Raw genomic sequence first — 19,915 nt, forward strand, 5'->3', positions numbered from 1 at the left:
TGAAGGTCCTATATCTAAGCAAGCCAATCAAGTAGATGGTCTTCCTGTCATGCATTCATGTAGTGCCTGACACCAGGTAATATTGTAGGCAACTCAACACTTTTATATTCTATAATAAGTATCTATGTTTGTGTGGTATCAGTGGAAATCTCCCTTAAGTTCTCTAATTGTAAATCATTCAAGACTTATATTCTTAGGTTTTAAGGAAAATTTCTTGATTTTTCCATGTATTGTTTTTCTTGTATGTTTTTGAATGGATGCTTTTTCCCCCGCATTTAAGCTCACAGATGCTATGTTCGTTGGAATTGATTGTTATCATGACACTACATCGAAACTTAAATCAGTCGCAGGATTTGTTGCTAGCATGGATTCAACATTGACGAAGTGAGTAGGATTTGGTAGATATAGAATGAATTTTACAAAACTTTTTAGTCTGAGTTTTATTTGGGGCAAAGACCAAGGATTTCTAGAAACTTAAATGTCACTAATGCAAGATTAGATTTTTTTTTCAATGACCTAGATCTCTTTCCTTATTTTACTTGTTCGCTAACTTTCACTGGAAGTGTCTTCACCGACATACTCTATCATATTTATTTATCTTATTTATAGAGGTTGGATGCCACAAGTGTGGCATATTGCACATATTTTCAAACTTTTCCTGATGTATTTATCCGTAATGCTGATTTTCTTAAAAATACTGTTTGTTAAATGGTGCAACTCTCTGAGAAGAGGTGGGGAAGGGTTACTGGGAACAAAAGCTCTGAATAAAGACTTACTTAAAAAATATTTCTATCTTCCCTTCTAGTGACATTGTTGGATGTGGTGAAAATGAAGAATGCAATCTTTGGGGATGGGAAGGATTTTCTTTCTTTCTTTCTCTCTCTCTCTCTCTCTCTCTCTCTCTCTCTCTCTCTCTCTTCCTCTCTCTCTTCCTCTCTCTCTTTCTCTCTCTCTTTCTCTCTTTCTCTCTCTCTCTTTCTCTCTCTCTCTCTTTCTCTCTCTTTCTCTCTCTCTCTTTCTCTCTCTTTCTCTCTTTCTTTCTTTCTCTCTCTCTTTCTTTCTCTCTCTCTTTCTCTCTCTCTCTCGCTTTCTCTCTCTCTTTTTCTCTCTTTCTCTCTCTCTCTTTCTCTTTCTTTCTCTTTCTCTCTCTTCCTTCCTTCCCTCTCTTTTTCTCTCTCTCTTCCTTCCTCTCTCTCCCTCTCCCTCTCCCCCATCTCCCTCCCTTTCTCTCTCTCTCTGTCTCTCTCTCTAAACTTACCATGTGGAAACTTTTTCCATCACTAAGTAATAATTGTCTACCTGAAATTGAGTCTTGGAGAGTTGCCTTTGGAGTGGATAGGGGTGGGATGGCAGGGACTGAGAGATTAAATGACTTACCCACAGTCATGTATTTAGTATGTGTCAGAGGTAGGATTTGAAACTGAACAGTAATCCTAATGATAGTAATTATAATAGCTCACATTTATATAATGCTTTAATGCTTGCAAAGCACTTTATATATATTACCTCTTTTGACCCAATCTTCACAATAACCCTTGAGGATCTGAATTATTATTAACCTCATTTTATGGATTAAGAAATGGAATCTTACAGAACTACAGTGATTTGCCTAGGGTCACAAAGCTAGGAAGTATATGAGGGCAGGGTTCAAACTCATATTCTTGCTGACTTCAAGTCCAATGTTCTATCCATTGTATTGGCATCATTCTGCCTATCTGCTCCCCTTCTCAGTCTCTATGGTCATCCAAACTGGTCTTCTTGCTTTTCCTCATATGTCACCCTTTATCTCAGTTGATACTGTGACAGTCCTGATGTAGAACCCTACATTATTATTATCCCCATTTTTATTCATGTAGAATGTAGAACCCCATTATTATCCCCACTTTATGGTTGGGCAAACTGAGGCAGGCAGTTGTTAAGTGACTTGCCCAGTGGGATGTTGTAAAACTAATCTGTGTCTGAGGTTGGATTGAACTCGAGTCTTCCTGACTTGGGTACAGTGCTCTATCTACTCACTGTTCCATCTAACTGCTATTTAATAAATGCTTGATGTATGATTGAAATAGAGAAATGTGGCTAGTAGTGATCTTTTTTCCTCAAAAGGCAATACCAGTGAATGTAAACATATAAAATAGGATGCTGTCTGTGTTCAGTGGCAGTTGTAGACTTTCCTCATTCCAGATAAGTTAGACCTTTCCCAAAGACAGATAGATCATTATGGCTTTTCTTGCTAACTTGGAAGTCCATTGAAAAAGCACCTCTCAGCATGTTCCCATTCACTATTTGGATGCCTCCTCATAAAAATGAGGTAACCTACTTGGGCATAGTCAAAGTTTCTGACAAGTCCTCCCCAATCAGAAAGGTTTCAGTCACACAGATGATTTGGGGAGGGCAGCAGAGACACCAAAGCGAAGAAATATGGGGGGAGGAGGGAGAGATACTGGAATATGTGTAAGGAGAATATCCCGAAGAATGAAATATGAACAAAGAGAGGCTCGAGTAATGGGGAAGAGAGAGCATCTCATGTGAGGGCAGCTGAGTGATGCTATCGATATGATGCTGGACACAAACAGGAAGATTGGAGTTTGAAACTTGTCTCATACTTTTTATTAGTTATATGATCCCAGGCAAGCCACTTATATACTCTATAAGCCTCAGATGCTCATCTCTAAAACAGAAATAGTAATAGCACTTACCTCATCAGATGATAATACAGACTGAAAGAGATAATATAGGTTGTCCCAAAAGACTTAGCATAGTTTAAAGCTGTTAAAGCTTAACATATATATGTACATATATAATATACCTTAAAGTCCCATATAAATTATAAATATTACTTATACTAATTACCATCATTGTTATATCATGATTTGGAATAGTATCTATTATTAAATTATAATAACTATCATTATTATGATATAGAAAAATCAAGGTCATGCAGATTTGATTCTTTCCCCCTTAACAGGTGGTACTCTTGCTGTCGCCTTCAAAACCCAGGGCAGGAATTTTTAGATGGACTCAAATTTTGCTTGGAAAGTAAGTTCCACACTACCCAGTTACTCATATTTCATTGGAAAGGTTAGTTTAAATGGAGCATTGTTACGAGCTCCAACACTGAAAATGTTGCCACGCAATTGAAACTAAATATTTTTTTTAAGGTTACAGTTCATCTTAATTTTCTTGATATGTTTTCCAGATGCATTAAAGGCCTGGGAGAATAACAATAAACAGTGCCCATTACCTAAGTATATATTTGTCTATCGGGATGGTGTAGGAGATGGTCAACTTCAAACCATGGTGGATTATGAAGTACCACAGATATTGCAATGTCTAAATTCTCTTCGTAATTATTCTTACAAGTAAGCACATGTGAATTATAAAGTGAGCATTAAAACAACTATTATATCTCATCTTTAAAGCTCCCCTTCATCAAAGTCTCAGCCTGGGCTCCATAGGCTCCCAAGGGGATGAATTTAAAGGTCTTGGAAATAATTATATTTTTATTTTAATGAAAGTAACTTCCTTTGAAATCTTTTATGTTTTATTTTATGCATTTAAAAATTATTCTTGTCTATCCATAGGTTTCACCATACTGGCCAAAGGGCCCATGATATGTCAAAATATTAAGAATAGTTGAATGAGGTAGAAAGGAAATTTCCAAAGAAATCTTGTCTAGCAGGTGCAATTAGGGCTTATGGTGGTAGGGAAATAACACACCAATATTCCAGTGAATTAATTATCTTATCTCATCCATGTGGTTATTCCCTACAACATTAAAGACCACCACCCCAATTAAGCAAATTACAAATCTATTTCTTTGCAATATTTTCAAAGCCAAAAAGAACCAGCCTAATTCCTCTTCTGTGGTATTGCTTTTTAGTTATTTAAAGGAAGGGGAAAAACCGTGATAATTAAGTTTTATTTTCTGCAACCTAAACAACCTTAGTTCATTAACCAGTTCTAATACAGCTTGAATCCCCAAACACTTCCCCATTCTTGTTGACCTGTTAACTAGCCTTTGGTATCCCAATATTCTGCCCAAAATATATCACCCAGACTTAAAATCATTATTTCAGATGTCTGCCTTGGGTAGAAAACAGTTAAGATTCTCACCTCCATTGGTCTGGGCATGTTTCTCAATATAGCCAACGATTATTTTTGATTACAGATTCATACTGACCCTGCTGAGCTTTCAATCTACTAAATCCCCAAGAGAGTTTTGCTTATTTTTAAAGCAGTGATTTTGTAGTCGCCCCTCCCCTCTCCCATCCTCATCTTGATCCTTTTGAGTCCAGATGCTCCCTAAGGCAATATATTCCCTGACACTGGGATTGGGGGTGGAGAGTGAGGTCTTACATATTTTTTCTTTTAAATGAAGCATGTGAGACTTTCCAAATGACTCAACTCCCTTGAAATTATAGTAGCTTTGAAGATGTGACTTCAAGGACATGTAAATGAAATGTATCATCTCTTATCTTTTAACCCCAAGACTTGTAATCATCATTGTGAAGAAACGAGTGAATGCCAGATTTTTTTTAGAGCTAAATGGACACCTTGATAATCCAAGTGCTGGGACAGTCATTGATGTAGGGGTTACCAGACCTGAATGGTAAGTTTAATTTTAAAAATAGAGAGAAGATGGGGTTTCAGTAAAGTAGGTGGACTCATTCTCATGCCTTGATTTCTGTCTCTATAATTTTATTTGAGTACTATTTCTGCCATTTAGTGTGCAATAAATTTATAAAATTCAGAGTTATCTGATTCCTATACTTGGGACATGTGAAATTTTAAAGTTTTTTTTCACTTGCTTAGCAAAGTGCCTGGCACATAGTAGGTCCTTAATAAATACTAGTTGACCAACTGAGTGACTATGGTTAATTTGTTCTTTCAGACCTAATGAGATCCAATTTATATCTTTTTTTTTTTTAAAGAAATTCTTAGGTGTTACTTCCTTTTCTTTACCTAGTATTATCCATGGGCGTAATGGATATGAAAATAATGAGTCAACTGATATGTCATCACCTTGTTTTAGCTTTGGATTGTATTATTTCTTTAAGTCTTTTAAATTTTATTTCCTTTGACCATTGTGAAAAATTCTTTGCTGGTAATCCAGGATGGTAATAGGGAAATAAAACTAAAGATTTGAAAAGCTCCAATTTGAGCATTATACATATTGAGTGCTCTTTATAGATTTAAAATTTCATGAACTCTTTCTCTAATATGGGCCTTGCCAAAGCCTGCTGTGATTGGCTTAGCTAAGTATGCTGGCTACTTTACCTACTTTATGATGAATGTTGTTTTTTGGTGTCCAACATTTTTGAGAATTGGGCTCAAAAATGTTGGACACCAAAAACAACACACACACACACACACACACACAATTGGTTATGTATTAACAGACAGGAGATGACTTGTGTTTTTTGTTTGCTTATTTTGAGGGTTTTTTTTAGATTGAATCACCCTATCTTTTTTAGACTGGAAGTTCAGTGGTCACTCCATGGGTCATTGTAGAAGTCATTCCTGAATTAGCTGTCGGGGCAGTCAGTCTACTGACATGTTAGAGCAAAGGTCAAAAAATGGCATAAAACTAGAAGAAAGAAAATGAGTAATATGTGGAGTACAAGTAAGATAGCACCAACATGAGCTACTTAAATAAGTTATTGATCACGGAAAAAGCGGGAAATGGGTGGGGGAATGGATACATATGCTGATTATAAAACATTTATACAAAGGTATAACCAATGTAAATTAATTACCAAAAAGAAGCCAAAATGACCTAAAAACCAGCAGAATCAGTAAACACCTGATCTCTTTGACAAGAAAGAAATATAGCAATGAAAGGCAGGAGCAGCTTGGAAGACAAAACTTTGTAAAAGCTACTAGAAAAGGATGGAAAATTATGAGCAATATTTCCTTTTATGAGAAGCAATTGAAAGAAAAAATTTAAAGAATATTTGGTAAAAGACACAACCACTCAAGAGGAATAATGTAGGATCATTAAAACCACTGTATTCCCCACAATGGAATTGTGCCCAACTCCTTTCTAGGAGCAATTCATTATCCATCTGTAGCACTTGGCCAAGGCAATGTTACTGGGGTTTACTATTAAGCTACTTACATTTGGAGGAATATATCTATTTTTCTCTTCTTATTGCATGATTTGCAAAATAATATTCTTGGGAACATGAATTCTACCAATTATGGTGGCACATGCCTGTAATTCTTGCTATCAGAGAGGCTGGCAGATCCCTTGAACTTCGGTGTTCTGGGCTTGAATGGGCTAAGCCTGTCCATATGTTCTTACTAAGTCTCACATCACTATGGTGAACCTCTCAAGTGAGGGTGAGCTCACAGAGCTATGGCCAGATTGAAAATGGAGCAGGTCAAAGCTTCTGTGCTGATAAGTGGGATCTGGCCATGTGTAGCCACTGAACAAGATAGGGAAACCCAACTTTAAAGAATAAGTGATTTATTAATAATATTAAAATATTTATTTTGAAATAAATAAATGGAGTCAGATAGGAAATTCAAAAATATTAGTTAAAACATGTGTAGCCCAGGAGAATCCGTAGAATCTTATGTAAGAATCTCAAATGTGTGTGCAGTATATTTCAGTCTCATAGATTTTCTTTAGAGTTGAGGAAAGCATATGGGTCATCTCTTTGGTAAAAGCAATGCCTAGGGACTTTCTGGTACCCTCTGAATATTTCTCTGACAGAGTTTTAGAATTCAGCCCCCATAATCCTTTTAAAGCCATTCCATAGACTTACCTGTAGACATAGAAGGGCCAAAGGTAGTGGTCAAGGCTTGTATTTTGCTCTGGGAGGCTGAGCAGAGTTCTGAATTATTGTGAGCTAAACAGGGATTCTCACTAAGTTTGTACCAAAAATGGTAAGCAGGTAGAATAGGGGGAAGGGTATACCAGGTTGTCCAGGAAGGGATAAACCATCTAGGGAAAAAATAGAGCAGGTCAAAATTCCTATATTGCTAATGGTTACATGTGGGTCCTATCCCACTCCAGGCTTCCAGCCTGGGTCAGATGGGGAGACCCAGACTAATAATGTATTTATTTATATCTAATGATCACACATGTATAGAATATATAGCATATGTATACCTAAAATACACACTAATGTATGTACATACAACATATGGTCAACTGCCCCACTCAAGAACATTTTTCATACCTTTGATATTGGATGTATTCAAAGTGATAGGATCCAAATGTGCTGCCTATGAGAACAGATCCTACAAAAAAGCAAAACGCACACACAACACTGCCGGATTGACTTAATTTTATTCATCCTTCAATTTCATCTAAAAATGCTCTCAAAACGATGTGGTTCACTTGGATTTATGTCATCTTTTTACACAGGGTTTTTTTTTCCCCTTACCTGATTCTCACACTTTTGTGAAGTTAATAATCTTTGGTGTGCTGGTAAAGGTTTAACAAACAATTCTCCAGAAAAAAAGTATACATATGTGCATGTACATGAGTTTATTTTACTGCTATAAAGGATATGTAGGACAACTTAAAAATAATAACAAAATATGTAATTCTCTTGTAATTTCTATGTAGCCAATAGCTTGTCACAGATTGTTTTTGTTGATTTTTGACAAGCTCTACAGTTTTAAGTCAGCCATAATTTGGCAAGAAGCCCATTCTATGGAATCTTTTCCCAATAAATATGTTGTCTTTAATCTGACATGTGATCTCCACACTTTATTTCTTACCCTTATACAAATTATGCTTATTAAAATGGCACCTCTTTCAGGTTTAGCACTAGTGATGACAGTAGTACTCTCCTGTTAGCTTTCTGTTGTGGGAATTTAAAAACTGATTCTACATTATTATTTATAAAAGCCCCTAAATCCTTCAAAACTGTTTTGTGTTTTAAAATTTCACTTAGATGATACAGTTTCCCCCCCACCCCCCGGCTATCCATGATGGTTAGTTCTTCATAAGATATAGTAGGTGGTTCTAATAAATAAAAATAATTAAAAATGATTTCATTGCTGTTTCTGCACAATAATTGATAAATTCATATGTGGAATTCTGTTTTCTAATAACACATTCCTAGGAAGAGCATTATTCAATAGAATGTCTTTAAACTTACCTAACAATCAACTCTTCAACTTGAGATTCCTATTTTCTAGTACTAATCCTTTTGTGATCCTCTCTTCCCTTCCCCTTTCCTCTCTTTTCAGCTTCCTTTTCTGTTTTGTCTTCTCACTTTGGATTGCCAGCTCCTTGAGGACAGGAATCGCCTTTTTTTCTTCCATATTTGTATACTCAGCATCTAACACAACTCTTGGCATATATTAAGCACTTAAAACATTTATTGGCTGACTGAATATCTGGCTACTCTTCTAAAGAGTATTGCAAAAGCAGAGAATGAGATTTGAAATCTAAGGAGTAAAATAATTCCTTTGTCAGCAATTTTGACATTTTTTATTGTCTAAGCCTAATAACCCATGCTTCTTGATTCCAAATACTTGAAAGGCATTAAAATAACAGTTAATAGTTTTGAATTAAGAGCTTTCATGATATATATGTGTATATATATATATATTAATGAGCCTTGTTGACACCTCAGTTTTCTAATAGATGACTTTTTGTGTTCTGTAATTACAGGTATGACTTCTTTATCATAAGCCAGGCTGTAAGGGCAGGTACTGTGACGCCGACACATTATAATGTAGTCTTTGATAATACCACCTTAACCCCTGACCAAATACAATGCTTAACTTACAAGCTATGCTACATGTATTATAACTGGACAGTAAGTATTTTTCTTTTAAAAAAAATTAAGTTTATTTATATAATTAATTTAGAATATTTTTCCATGGTTACATGATTCATGCTCTTTCCCTCTCCTCCCCCACCCCTATTCCGTAGCCAATGCACAATTCCACTGGGTTTTACATGCGTCATTGATCAAGATCTATTTCCATATTACTGATATTTGCACCAGGGTGATCACTTAGAGTCTACATCCCCAGTTATATCCCCATCGACCCATGTGATCAAGCAGTTGTTTTGCTTCTGTATTTCTACTATCACAGTGTAAGAGGTCCATAGACCCCTCAGGATAAAATTTGGTGGATGGAGGCATATGAATTTGGATTGGGAAAAATTATATTTTTATTTTCAGTAAACTTTGGTTTCCTTTGTAATTATACATCTTTAATTTTATGTATTTAAAAACCTTATTCTGAGAAGGCAGTCATAGACTTCTTCAGATTGCCAATGAGATCTAGGACTCAAAAATTGTTAAGAATCTTTGTTATAGGGGGCAGCTGGGTGGCCCAGTGGATTGAGAGTCAGGCCTAGAGATGGGAGGTCCTAGGTTCAAATCTGGCCTCAGACACTTCCCAGCTGTGTGACCCTGGGCAAGTCACTTCACCCCCATTGCCTAGCCCTTACCACTCTTCTGCCTTGGAGCCAATACACAGTATTGACTCCAAGATGGAAGGTATGGATTAAAAAAAAAAAGAATGCTTGTTATATTGGGATCTAATTTATATGTAAATCTAATTTATGAGAAAGAATGTTGTCAAAAAGTCAGTCAAGCAATTATTGAGAGATTTTTATGTACTTGACCATGCTAACTAATAAAGATTTTAAAAAAGACAGAAACTCCTTTTCTAATGGGGAAGGCAAAATATAAATACTTATATACTTAATAGATATATAGAGAGCAGATTCATCCCCTGGGAAAGGCTGTAATTTGGGATTATGAAGACTTGGGTTCAAATGCTCAGTCATATTGTGTCACCTGGACTCTCTGGATCTGTCTGCACCCTAGGATTGATCTATAGAGGGCCACTTTGTAGCAAATTGCTGCTGCTGAAAAGAATTACCAATGCCAACAAGATTAAACTAGGAAAGTGTTTTTTTCAAACCAACATTTTGTAGATGCTTAATAAATGCTTGCTGACAGACTCATTTCTCAATAAGCTTTTATTTAACATTGAAAGGGCTATATGGTCAGCAAACTAAATGTTGATTTTTTTTCCTCCACTAAAAGGGTGTCATTCGAGTCCCAGCTCCATGCCAGTATGCCCACAAACTGGCTTTCCTGGTTGGCCAGAGTATTCATGACCGTCCCAGTAGCCAACTGTCAGATCGTCTTTATTACCTTTAAATAGCAGATCTTCTGGACTTCTTTCACAGATGGAGATTTTCAGAAGAATCTTGGCTTCTCCTTTTTCATGGCCATTACAATAGTTTTTTGTTTTTTTTCATGGGATGCAGAACAGGAAGGTACTTAAGGGGGAGATGGAGTTTCTATGTACTGATTGATAAACACTATTTGAAAAGGCACTGGCTTAGGGGAGAATTCTTCTGCAACAGAATAATAGTACTGCAAAGAAGAACCATCCCCAAGTAAGGGAAGCAGCTGATATATAGAGTGAGACCCAGAGAGCCTGGCAGATGGGGGAAAAGCCATATCTAAGATTGTGATGTAGAATCGAGGTACGAAATTCTTCTAGCTACATTTTTGCTGTTAACAATGTAGAATTAGCACATTCTCAATTTGTTTTGTTAAATGTTTTACTTTGCATGTTTTATTTAAAAGCAGGTGGTGTGTTATTCTCTTTGAATCAGATGATAGAAGAATCAGTTTAGGACGTTAATTTGTTCCTAGTCTTTGTTGATATTCATCTCTGAATCCTATATTTCCTTTGCTATTTAACCTAAGAAGTGGATTTATAAACATTGTTGTCTTAAAAATAGGGATGATTCCACCATCTAATTTCTCTAAAGCATCCAATTCCATTTTCCAGGAAAAATAGAGAAACCATAGTTTTCTGATTTGTTAATCTTTGTAAAAATACTAACAGTAAAACATGTCAATCTTATATTAAAACACAGCACTGTATATTCTCAGTGTCATGAAGGTGAGGGAAGACAAATACTCTTTCCCCTTATTGCCTGGTTTCTCATCCCCCGTTCCCCATCCTTTGTTTTTGAACTGACTTGCTAGCTGCAAAGAAAAAGACTGAGCAATCCCCTCCACATCCACATCAAGCCACAGGTCCTTAGACTGAATAAAGTAGAGAAAGGAAATGAACATGTTTCCAATTCTGACACAAGAAGCATCAAGTACTTCTTACTATTATTGATCTCCTCACAATCTCCCTACCTCAAGTGTAACAATCAAATGCACTGGAGTAATCAACACAGAGTGCTTAAGATGTATAAAAGAACTTTCTCATAGAAAAAAAAAAATATATATATATATATATATATAGAGAGAGAGAGAGAGAGAGACAGTATGTGAATATACCTGTCTTTAACCCGAGGTTTATAGTTTTCTCAGATTAGGTAATGGGCTTCCATGGATTAATGTTTGAAAATGTTTAAAATGTCAATATTGTGATTCATTTACACTGGTGAACTTAAATAAAGACAAATCAACACTTGAAAGGCACAGCGGTCCTACCTACTTTGTCTTGAATTGCTGTTTAAAAAAAAGCCCCCAAACATGACTTTTTTCTGTAAATGTATATTAAAGTCATGAGAAGATAATAGTGGCAGCTGTATTTGAGACTAAGCTGAGATTATAGTTAAATAAAGTTATGCATATTACTTCTGTTTTGCTCTTTGTCATCATTAAAGTTCACAAAAACTATTGAAAAAGTCAGGTAATTTTAGAAGGAAGTTGTAGCTATTGGGAGGACCATGAAAAGCTTCTCTAAGGTAGCACTTAGGCGGAGCATCAAAGGCAAGGAGGATTCTAAGAAGCAGATTATGAGCTCCTTGAGGGCAGGGACTGTCTAACTTTCTTTTTCCTATCTCTCCAGCACTTAGCCACTAAGCATTATAATGTGTATCTTAAGGGAAGTGTAGGGGGCAGGTGGGCGGCTCAGTGGATTGAGAAGCCAGGCCTAGAGATAGGAGATCCCGGGTTCAAATCTGGTCTCAGACATTTCCTAGCTGTGTGACCCTGGACAAGTCACTTGACCCCCATTGCCTAGACCTTATCGCTCTTCTGCCTTGGAACCAATACACAGTTTTGATTCTAAGACAGAAAGTAAGGGTTTAAAAAAATAATGAATAAATAAATGGAAGAGAATTTTTGATAAGCCTAGAAATATAGGGTTAGGCCAGGCTGTGAAAGGTTTTACATGTCAAATAAGGAGTTTATATTTAATCCTTGAAGCAAGAAGGAAAAGCCAGTATTTGTTGAGTAGGGAAGTAATATGGTTAGATCTTTCCTTAAGGAAAATTACTTTGGTAGCTGTGTGAAGGAGAGATTGGTGGAGACAGAAGAAGAGGGGAGACAGAAGGCTTCTCTTGTATTTTCTTTAATTCTTAACCTTTAATAAACCTCTAAAATATGATACTCCTTGCAGAGAGAAACTAATTTCTACCTGCCTCAGTTCCCTAAATTTTAATCTTTACACTAGAAATACTCAGAGTCCCTCCTACTTGCAGGAAGAGCATTTCCTTTCCTTTGTTGTGTGTGATTATGTACATGACTTAGTTATACAGCATTAACTGTGGTGCCTCTAACAACACAAAGAAATATCTCAACATTCTATAAAATATCAAATATTTTATTTACATAAAATATTTTACATGAACTGTACACATGCACACACCCACACAATATTTAACCACAAGTTTAGGCCAGTAGTTGTCTTAAATTTCATACATCTAGCACACACAAATAATCGCTTTTTTTTTTTACAATAATTTACAGTCGAGTTCTTTGAAGACACAATGGGGGGAAGCTTTGATCATTTATAAACCTTTCATAAATTACAAAAGAAAGGCAGTCTGAAAAGTATGTATAAACAGTAAAAACAATTTTCAAGGGGACAAGAGTTACAAAATAGTTATGACCAAATAGATTGGCCAGCAACTGGTAAGACCGCTTTTGTTCAGCAGATGCCAATACTGAAAAATGGGCATGGAAGCAGATGGGGCTCAGAAATTTAGAATACCTTCCTTGTGCCTTTTGTGCCTGGTATGTAGCAGTTTAGACACACACGTGTGACACCTCACTGATGAGCCCATTTCCGTGTATTTCACGCTGACATCCAAAAAGTGAAAAATGAATGAACTGAAACTTGCACAGCTACAGAAGAAACACGGAAGGGGCAAAAACGCTTGCTTTCCAGCAGGTTGGAGGACTTGGACATTGCATGGAGGAGAATAGCCCAAAGTAGGTTTTACAATGTTTTGATTTTATTTTTTTGAATGACTGATAGGGCATGAGAATTTCATTTCTAGCTTGTATTTGTAATTTATTTTTTTCCCCCAATCAGTCGAACACAGGCCAATGTCTAACATAAAATTCAAATGAAATAACTTTTCTTTTTTCCCAAATTACAAACATCAAATAGAGTCAATAACAAGTTACTTGATTTCAAACTCTGGTTTCAATGAGAATGAAGACATTTGAATGTAGAACACATACAAAGTATACACTGTATATTTACTAGACAGTACAAATCACTGTGCATTTTATAAGGCAGAACATCAAGGCTGAATAAACTAGGAATTTCAAGACCATAGTTAAGTGACATTTACGCATCATGAGGCAAGCATTTGGAAAAGGAGAAACTTGAAAGTCATCCCTTTAAGGGCAGGTAACAAATGCAGAAAGATGAGATACTCCAGGTGGGCAGCGGCTACCCCAGTAGCTCTTCATCCACCTGACCTTTAATGGTTTTCCCTTCCCCAAAAATCATACTTTGGAAAAATCAGAGCAGATTGGCAACAATGACTTGGAAAGAACAGGCCCACTTTACTCTTGCAGTTGGTTAAAGTGGACCATAGTGCAAAATTGTATTTTTTTTCCCCTACTGGTGTCAGAAAGGAAGGGCAAAAAATAAAAAAAAATGGTTTCAGAAAGTACTTGAGTGAGTCATGAAAGCCCTAGTTTGGGATGAAAGGAAATTACATAGGCCAGGCGTTACGAGTCGTCCAGACGTACATGGGTCACTTCACCGCGCCCAGCTTTCTCAGAAGTTTCTTCCCTTTGGAAAGCAGACCCTTTTTCTTTTTCGAGGCCCTTTCCCTGCCTCTCCCAGGACTACCAGAACCCATAGTTGACGGAGGTGACCCAGAATGAAGATGGACTGTGGGGGATGGTGCTCTCCTTGACGTACCTGTATTCTCAGGAGGAACCTATTAGGTATATTGTGACAGTTTATTGAATGTTTGAAAGCCAACAACATCAACTCAGTGGGGGCAATATCTTAGGGTCCCAGCTCCCACCAAAAAAGGGGCAAAGAGGCTCACTTCTATTAGTGATTTAAAATACGCCAAAGGCAAATTACATATAAGCATCACCTCCCAAAGTATAGCGGCCACCAAGCGTTAAGACACATGCTTTGGGGACCTAATGGTTCGGAACAATTGCCATATTTCATTTTGCCAAAATCATGGCAAAAGAAAAAAATAAGAAAAAAGAAAATTTCGGCAAATGAAAAAAAAAATTTTTTTTAAATTAACACAGCAATTAGCCCAGGATAAGTACAATGGGCTAAGTACCCAGCAACTGAATCTTGGGAGCAAAAGTTTCCATTCCTACCGTATTTGAAACCAAACCAAACCAAACCAAAAACCTATTTGATGATGTAAAATTCTGATGTCCTTAAAATCCATTTTGCACAGCTTACTGTGCTAGATGTATATATCGGAGAGAGATGGCACATTGGTTGGAAAAAAACAAAACAAAACTAAAATGAACCTTAATCGCAATCAAAGAAAGCTTAAAGGCCCTTATTGTTTTGAGAGTGTGCTTTGTAGACTTCAAAGTGAAGATGAATTTTTCTCCGTGCTTAGGACTTGAGAGCCATTCAGTATATTTTAGGTATAATGCAATACCAGTTCTTGACCCTTACTGCTGGAAGTCATTTATTCTGATCGTACATTGGAGTTACTGTTTGCTTCAAGGAAGCTACACAGTAAGATTCATATTTTAATGAATATAATGAAATTTACTTCCCCAGAGCCCTTATTGTTTTATTCCAGCCCTTATTCCAATACGAAATGTTCCTTGTTCCACAGAAAAGAAAGGGGCTTCAAGCTTCCTTGGATTTAAAATCAAGGCCTAATTCTAATGGAAAACAACTTAGTAAAGCATCCCAAGTACACCTGAAGATACCATGTATTTAACCTAATGCATTCATCCATTGAGCTGCGTGATCCATGACACTTAACATTGCATTGGTAAACCAAACACTATTCAGCGTCTCCCAGAGGTTGGTTTATTTGTTTCTTTATTTCTGCAGTTTTGTTATACAGAAGTCGAACTACCTATGAAAACATTTTTAGGTAGTTCAAGTCAGGCTTTGAGGTTGCTAGTGTTAGGAGACAACTCCAGGCCAACTGAAGTAAACTATCAGTGAGTCATAATCTTTCTTATGAATTTGTTTTGGAGGGATGGATAAAAAAGTCTTTCCAAGTAATGGATTGTGCTTATTTTTTCCCAGGGATTGGCTAACAATGCAATCTGCAGCTTTTGCTTTTTAGAATCTTTAGACATTGGAACACTTTTCTACCTAGACAGAAATGCTTTGTTCATTAAGAAATATGTTCCAAATGTTGACCTTTTCATGAATTTGTTATATGGTAGTGAGGAATAGACGTTAAGAGAATTTGTTTTATGACAAATTCAGTTAGACTTCGTAACTGAGAAGAAGCAACATCCTCAGATCTGGGGGCCAATTATTTTTTGAGACATATTTCTTTTTCTGAATCCCACAGTTAAGTCTTAATACCTCTGCATTAGTTATTGCAAGGTAGCTTAAATTGGTATCTTTATTGGTATCTTCAGTTGCTCACTTACGTGAAGGCTACATTGCCTTATTAAGGTGTGAAATGAACACTCTTCTTCTGTTTCCAAGCAGATGAGCAAAGAAATAAAAATATATATAAAATATATAATATAGAAAAACTTGAAGTGATGAAACAAAATAAAGATGAAACACTCAACACGAATGAAATCTCAGATTTAAAAAAATATTGGAAATAGTACACTAATGTTAAGGTTAGAAAGGGGACTGAACAATCTTAATGGAAGACAAGCAAATAGCAATCCTTGCTCACCAAATAAATTTAGGTTTTCTCTAGAAAGAAGAGCTATTATCCTCTTGTGTTCTATTATACTTTCTGTTTTATGGTCTACGTAAGACATGGGAAGCTCTTATGAATAAGTCGACCAAGATAGAATTAAAATGGAACTGCTTGGTAAAGCAAATAAAATATAGCTTAAAAATTTAAGATTCAGTAAGAAACCAACACTGAGCAACTAGCAGAAAAACATATTGCAATGTTTTAAGTGGTACATTTCCCCCACCCCACTCCCAGCCCCCAAGTGTAAAATGTTCATGTGTAAAAAAGCATGAGACAATGTGTTATGAAAGACTGGAACATAGATTAAAAATATGTAATACAACTGCTTACCCTTTTTGCCTTGGTACGCATTGGGGCATCTTGAGAATAACGGGATGGTGTATCCGAAAGGTAGACTTCAACGTCATCAGGCACTTCTTCCAGAAAGTTTGAAGGAACCAGGCCCTTTTGTCCATTGAGCTCTCCCTATGACACAGGAAGATGTGCATATGGGAAGAGAAGGAAGATATTAATTACTATCTTCTAAAATTGAGTTTTTATTTTTCTTAAAGTCCTGTCATGCCAAGTGGAACATTATTGTCAATAGTATTTATATTTGGTCCAGGCCTGTGATTTCATCAGTATAGGGTAATACTGGTGAAAAAACTCCCACCAGTGCTGATAGTCAACTAGTCTTTAACTTATACTTTAAAAGAAAACAAAACTTATTTATATAACAAATATATATATATTTATATATATATACATATATATAAAATAAAACTTATTTACATTATTTTTTGTTTTCTTCAAGTCTTGAGAGGTATCCAGGGGTACTGAGGAATTAAGTGACCTGGTCACATATACATCACAAATCAGCCTTAAGCTCAAATTTTTCTGACTCTCACACTACCTCCTTATATACTACACTATGCTGACTCTCATGATTATATTTACATTTGTTTTTAAAAGTCTCTCTTTTTAAAAGTTTGATTATTTTTGAGTATCTGATAAATTCATTCCCATTAACTTAGAGCAATTATTTTTTATCTGAAAAATGTGAATGAAAAATGCCTATGGAGCCATTAGGACTTCCTGGTCATCTAGCCCCACCACCAAAGGAAAATGGGTCAATTCCAGAAACATTACAGTCTCTGCCACTCAAGGGCCACTTAGTGTCTGTGTTACTATGGGCAAAGCACTTAACTTTTCTGGACTTTGTTTTTTTGTTTGTTTGTTTTTTATATAAAAAAGACAGTGGATAGACTGGTTGACTTCTGTTTGAAAACTTGTATCTCTTTCACATCTAGATAGTCATTTGAACAGTTTATTTGCATTAGAAGTGAAGTGGAACCAAGTCATACATGAATGTGAACGTTAAGAGTAATGACTTTTATCTGATGTGTATAAATTTCTTTAATAAATAATTATGTGTCTAAGAAGCTTATAAATCACTTGACTCCTTCAAGGACCTGAGAGTGTGATTTCATTGGTGTGGCAACAACCTCCATTGACATGTGTCAAAATCTCTTTGTGACAGATGAGACAATTATAGGAAATTCTGAAGTCACAAAAATATTCCTCCCCTGGTAGCCAAGCCTCAGGTCAAAAGCCTCTCCAATTTTATCCAGGCTAGTCCTGAGATGACAGGCTACCCTTGAGCTGCCACTCCAAACCGTTACTGCCTGGTGGACTTGATGGATCTCCAGTGACATAGCTGTCAAGAATCAGTGTTCCTTGTGATAGGATTGGGGTAGACTTTAGTGGAAGGCACTACTTATTTTATAATAAATAACATGCCAACCAAGCCACCACTCTCTAATGTATTAACTTTCTCATAGAAAATGTAAGCTCTGTAAGGTCACAGATTGTCCCTGCTTCTTTCTTTGGCTCCCCTGCCTTGAACATGGTGTTTGGTACACAGTAAGTGCTCAGGGTGAGAGCATATAGGTGGTGCAGTGGATACATCTGTGTCTTCTGCTTCTGCCTGCCTCACTCTGCTTATCAGTAAGATGAAGACAATAATAATCAGTAAAATGAAGACAATAGTAATCAGTAAAATGGAGACAATAGTAATAGGTAAAATGAAGACAGTAATCGGTAAAATGAAGACAATAGTAATCGGTAAAATAAAGACAATAGTAACCGGTAAAATGAAGACAATAGTAATCGGTAAAATAAAGACAGTAATCGGTAAAATGAAGACAGTAATCAGTAAAATGAAGACAATAGTAATCGGTAAAATGAAGACAGTAATCAGTAAAATGAAGACAGTAATCGGTAAAATGATGACAGTAATCAGTAAAATGAAGACAATAGTAATCGGTAAAATGAAGACAATAGTAATCGGTAAAATGAAGACAGTAATCAGTAAAATGAAGACAATAGTAATCGGTAAAATGAAGACAGTAATCGGTAAAATGAAGACAGTAATCGGTAAAATGATGACAGTAATCAGTAAAATGAAGACAATAGTAATCGGTAAAATGAAGACAATAGTAATCGGTAAAATGAAGACAGTAATCAGTAAAATGAAGACAATAGTAATCGGTAAAATGAAGGCAGTAATCGGTAAAATGAAGACAATCGTAATCGGTAAAATAAAGATAGTAATTGGTAAAATGAAGACAATAGTAATTGGTAAAATGAAGACAGTAATCGGTAAAATGAAGACAATAATCGGTAAAATGAAGACAATAGTAATCGGTAAAATGAAGACAGTAATCGGTAAAATGAAGACAATCGTAATCAGTAAAATAAAGACAGTAATCGGTAAAATGAAGACAATCATAATCGGTAAAATGAAGACAGTAATCAGTAAAATGAAGACAGTAACCAGTAAAATGAAGACAATAGTAATCGGTAAAATGAAGACAATAATAATCAGTAAAATTAAGATAATAACAATCTGTAAAATGACAATAGTAATCAGTAAAATAAAGACAATAACAATTTCCCAAGGCTACTGTGAAGATAAAAATGAAGTAGTTTTTCTAAAGCACTATATAAATGCTAGCTATATCATTGTGAGAATTGTAATGTTTTTTAACTGATTCATATACATAAAACGTGTTGATTTTTATGTTAAAGATACATAGATTTTGCATTGTTCTTACAACACAGAACATGATTTTTCTATGGCCTAGCAGATTAATACAGTGGATGAAAAATGAGAAATGAATCATTTTGATCCCTCTTAGCCTAGCTGGGGTTGGGCTTCTCCTGCCTTGGCTGCTCTCGTTTCTGGGTCTATACATTAGGAGTATCTGTAAGGACTTCTGCCCAACTTAAGCACCTAAACTAATTCCTTTAATTTGTCCTTGGAAGGAATTTCATTTTGTTCATTATTCATATTGACAACTGAAGTTAAGGGAATGTGCTTACTGCCAATATGGACCAGAAGCATATTAGTGGTTCTGTCTAAGACCTGAACAGAGGAATTCTATGTAGGGACAAAGACTTAACAATACTTTTGTCCTCCTTTACCATAAAAGGCCATGATGAGACTTTGGAAGAAGAGTTATTAAGCAATTGTCTCTCACTTTGAAGTCATTCATAACTACATCAATGGAGGGACATCTGGGAAGACTCAGCATCAATGAAATCAGAGGTGGAGTCCCTCTTCCAATCTGTAAATTCTTTATATTTTGTGTTGACTGATGAGGGTATGTACAAAGTTGTTTCTCCTTGTCCTCCAGTTGAATATAAGCTCTTAGAGGGCAGGGCTCATTTTCATTTTTGTCTTGATATCTCTGATATCTAGCACACTGTGGCTGACACACTTTGTTGTTGTTATTGGAGCAAACCTGTGATTCTTAATGTAGGAAATCCCCTCCA

General features: G+C 36.0%; 2 protein-coding genes across 5 annotated transcripts in view; one reads left to right on the forward strand and one right to left on the reverse strand.

Annotated features, from left to right (window-relative positions):
* LOC100028902 (piwi-like protein 1) overlaps window positions 1-12,468 on the forward strand; it is a 72,917-nt gene extending 60,449 nt beyond the window's left edge. Inside the window, exons 16-21 of the mRNA XM_056821918.1 lie at window positions 281-384; window positions 2,966-3,036; window positions 3,197-3,359; window positions 4,490-4,609; window positions 8,636-8,783; window positions 10,032-12,468. Coding sequence (XP_056677896.1) covers window positions 281-384; window positions 2,966-3,036; window positions 3,197-3,359; window positions 4,490-4,609; window positions 8,636-8,783; window positions 10,032-10,148 — 723 coding nt within the window. The 3' untranslated portion in view covers window positions 10,149-12,468. The remainder of the gene's footprint in view (window positions 1-280; window positions 385-2,965; window positions 3,037-3,196; window positions 3,360-4,489; window positions 4,610-8,635; window positions 8,784-10,031) is intronic.
* An 81-nt stretch (window positions 12,469-12,549) lies between these two features.
* RIMBP2 (RIMS binding protein 2) overlaps window positions 12,550-19,915 on the reverse strand; it is a 576,724-nt gene continuing 569,358 nt past the window's right edge. For 3 of the 4 annotated variants that reach the window (XM_056821917.1, XM_056821914.1, XM_056821915.1), the window contains 2 exons: window positions 16,430-16,564; window positions 12,550-14,146 (listed from right to left, as the gene is read on the reverse strand). In XM_056821917.1, coding sequence (XP_056677895.1) covers window positions 13,958-14,146; window positions 16,430-16,564 — 324 coding nt within the window. In that variant the 3' untranslated portion in view covers window positions 12,550-13,957. Of the gene's footprint in view, window positions 15,860-16,429; window positions 16,565-19,915 lie in introns of all 4 variants that reach the window. The other variant, XM_056821916.1, reaches the window with a different exon arrangement.

This window comes from Monodelphis domestica, chromosome 3 (assembly GCF_027887165.1).
Source record: "Monodelphis domestica isolate mMonDom1 chromosome 3, mMonDom1.pri, whole genome shotgun sequence".
Classification (NCBI taxonomy): Eukaryota; Metazoa; Chordata; class Mammalia; order Didelphimorphia; family Didelphidae; genus Monodelphis; species Monodelphis domestica.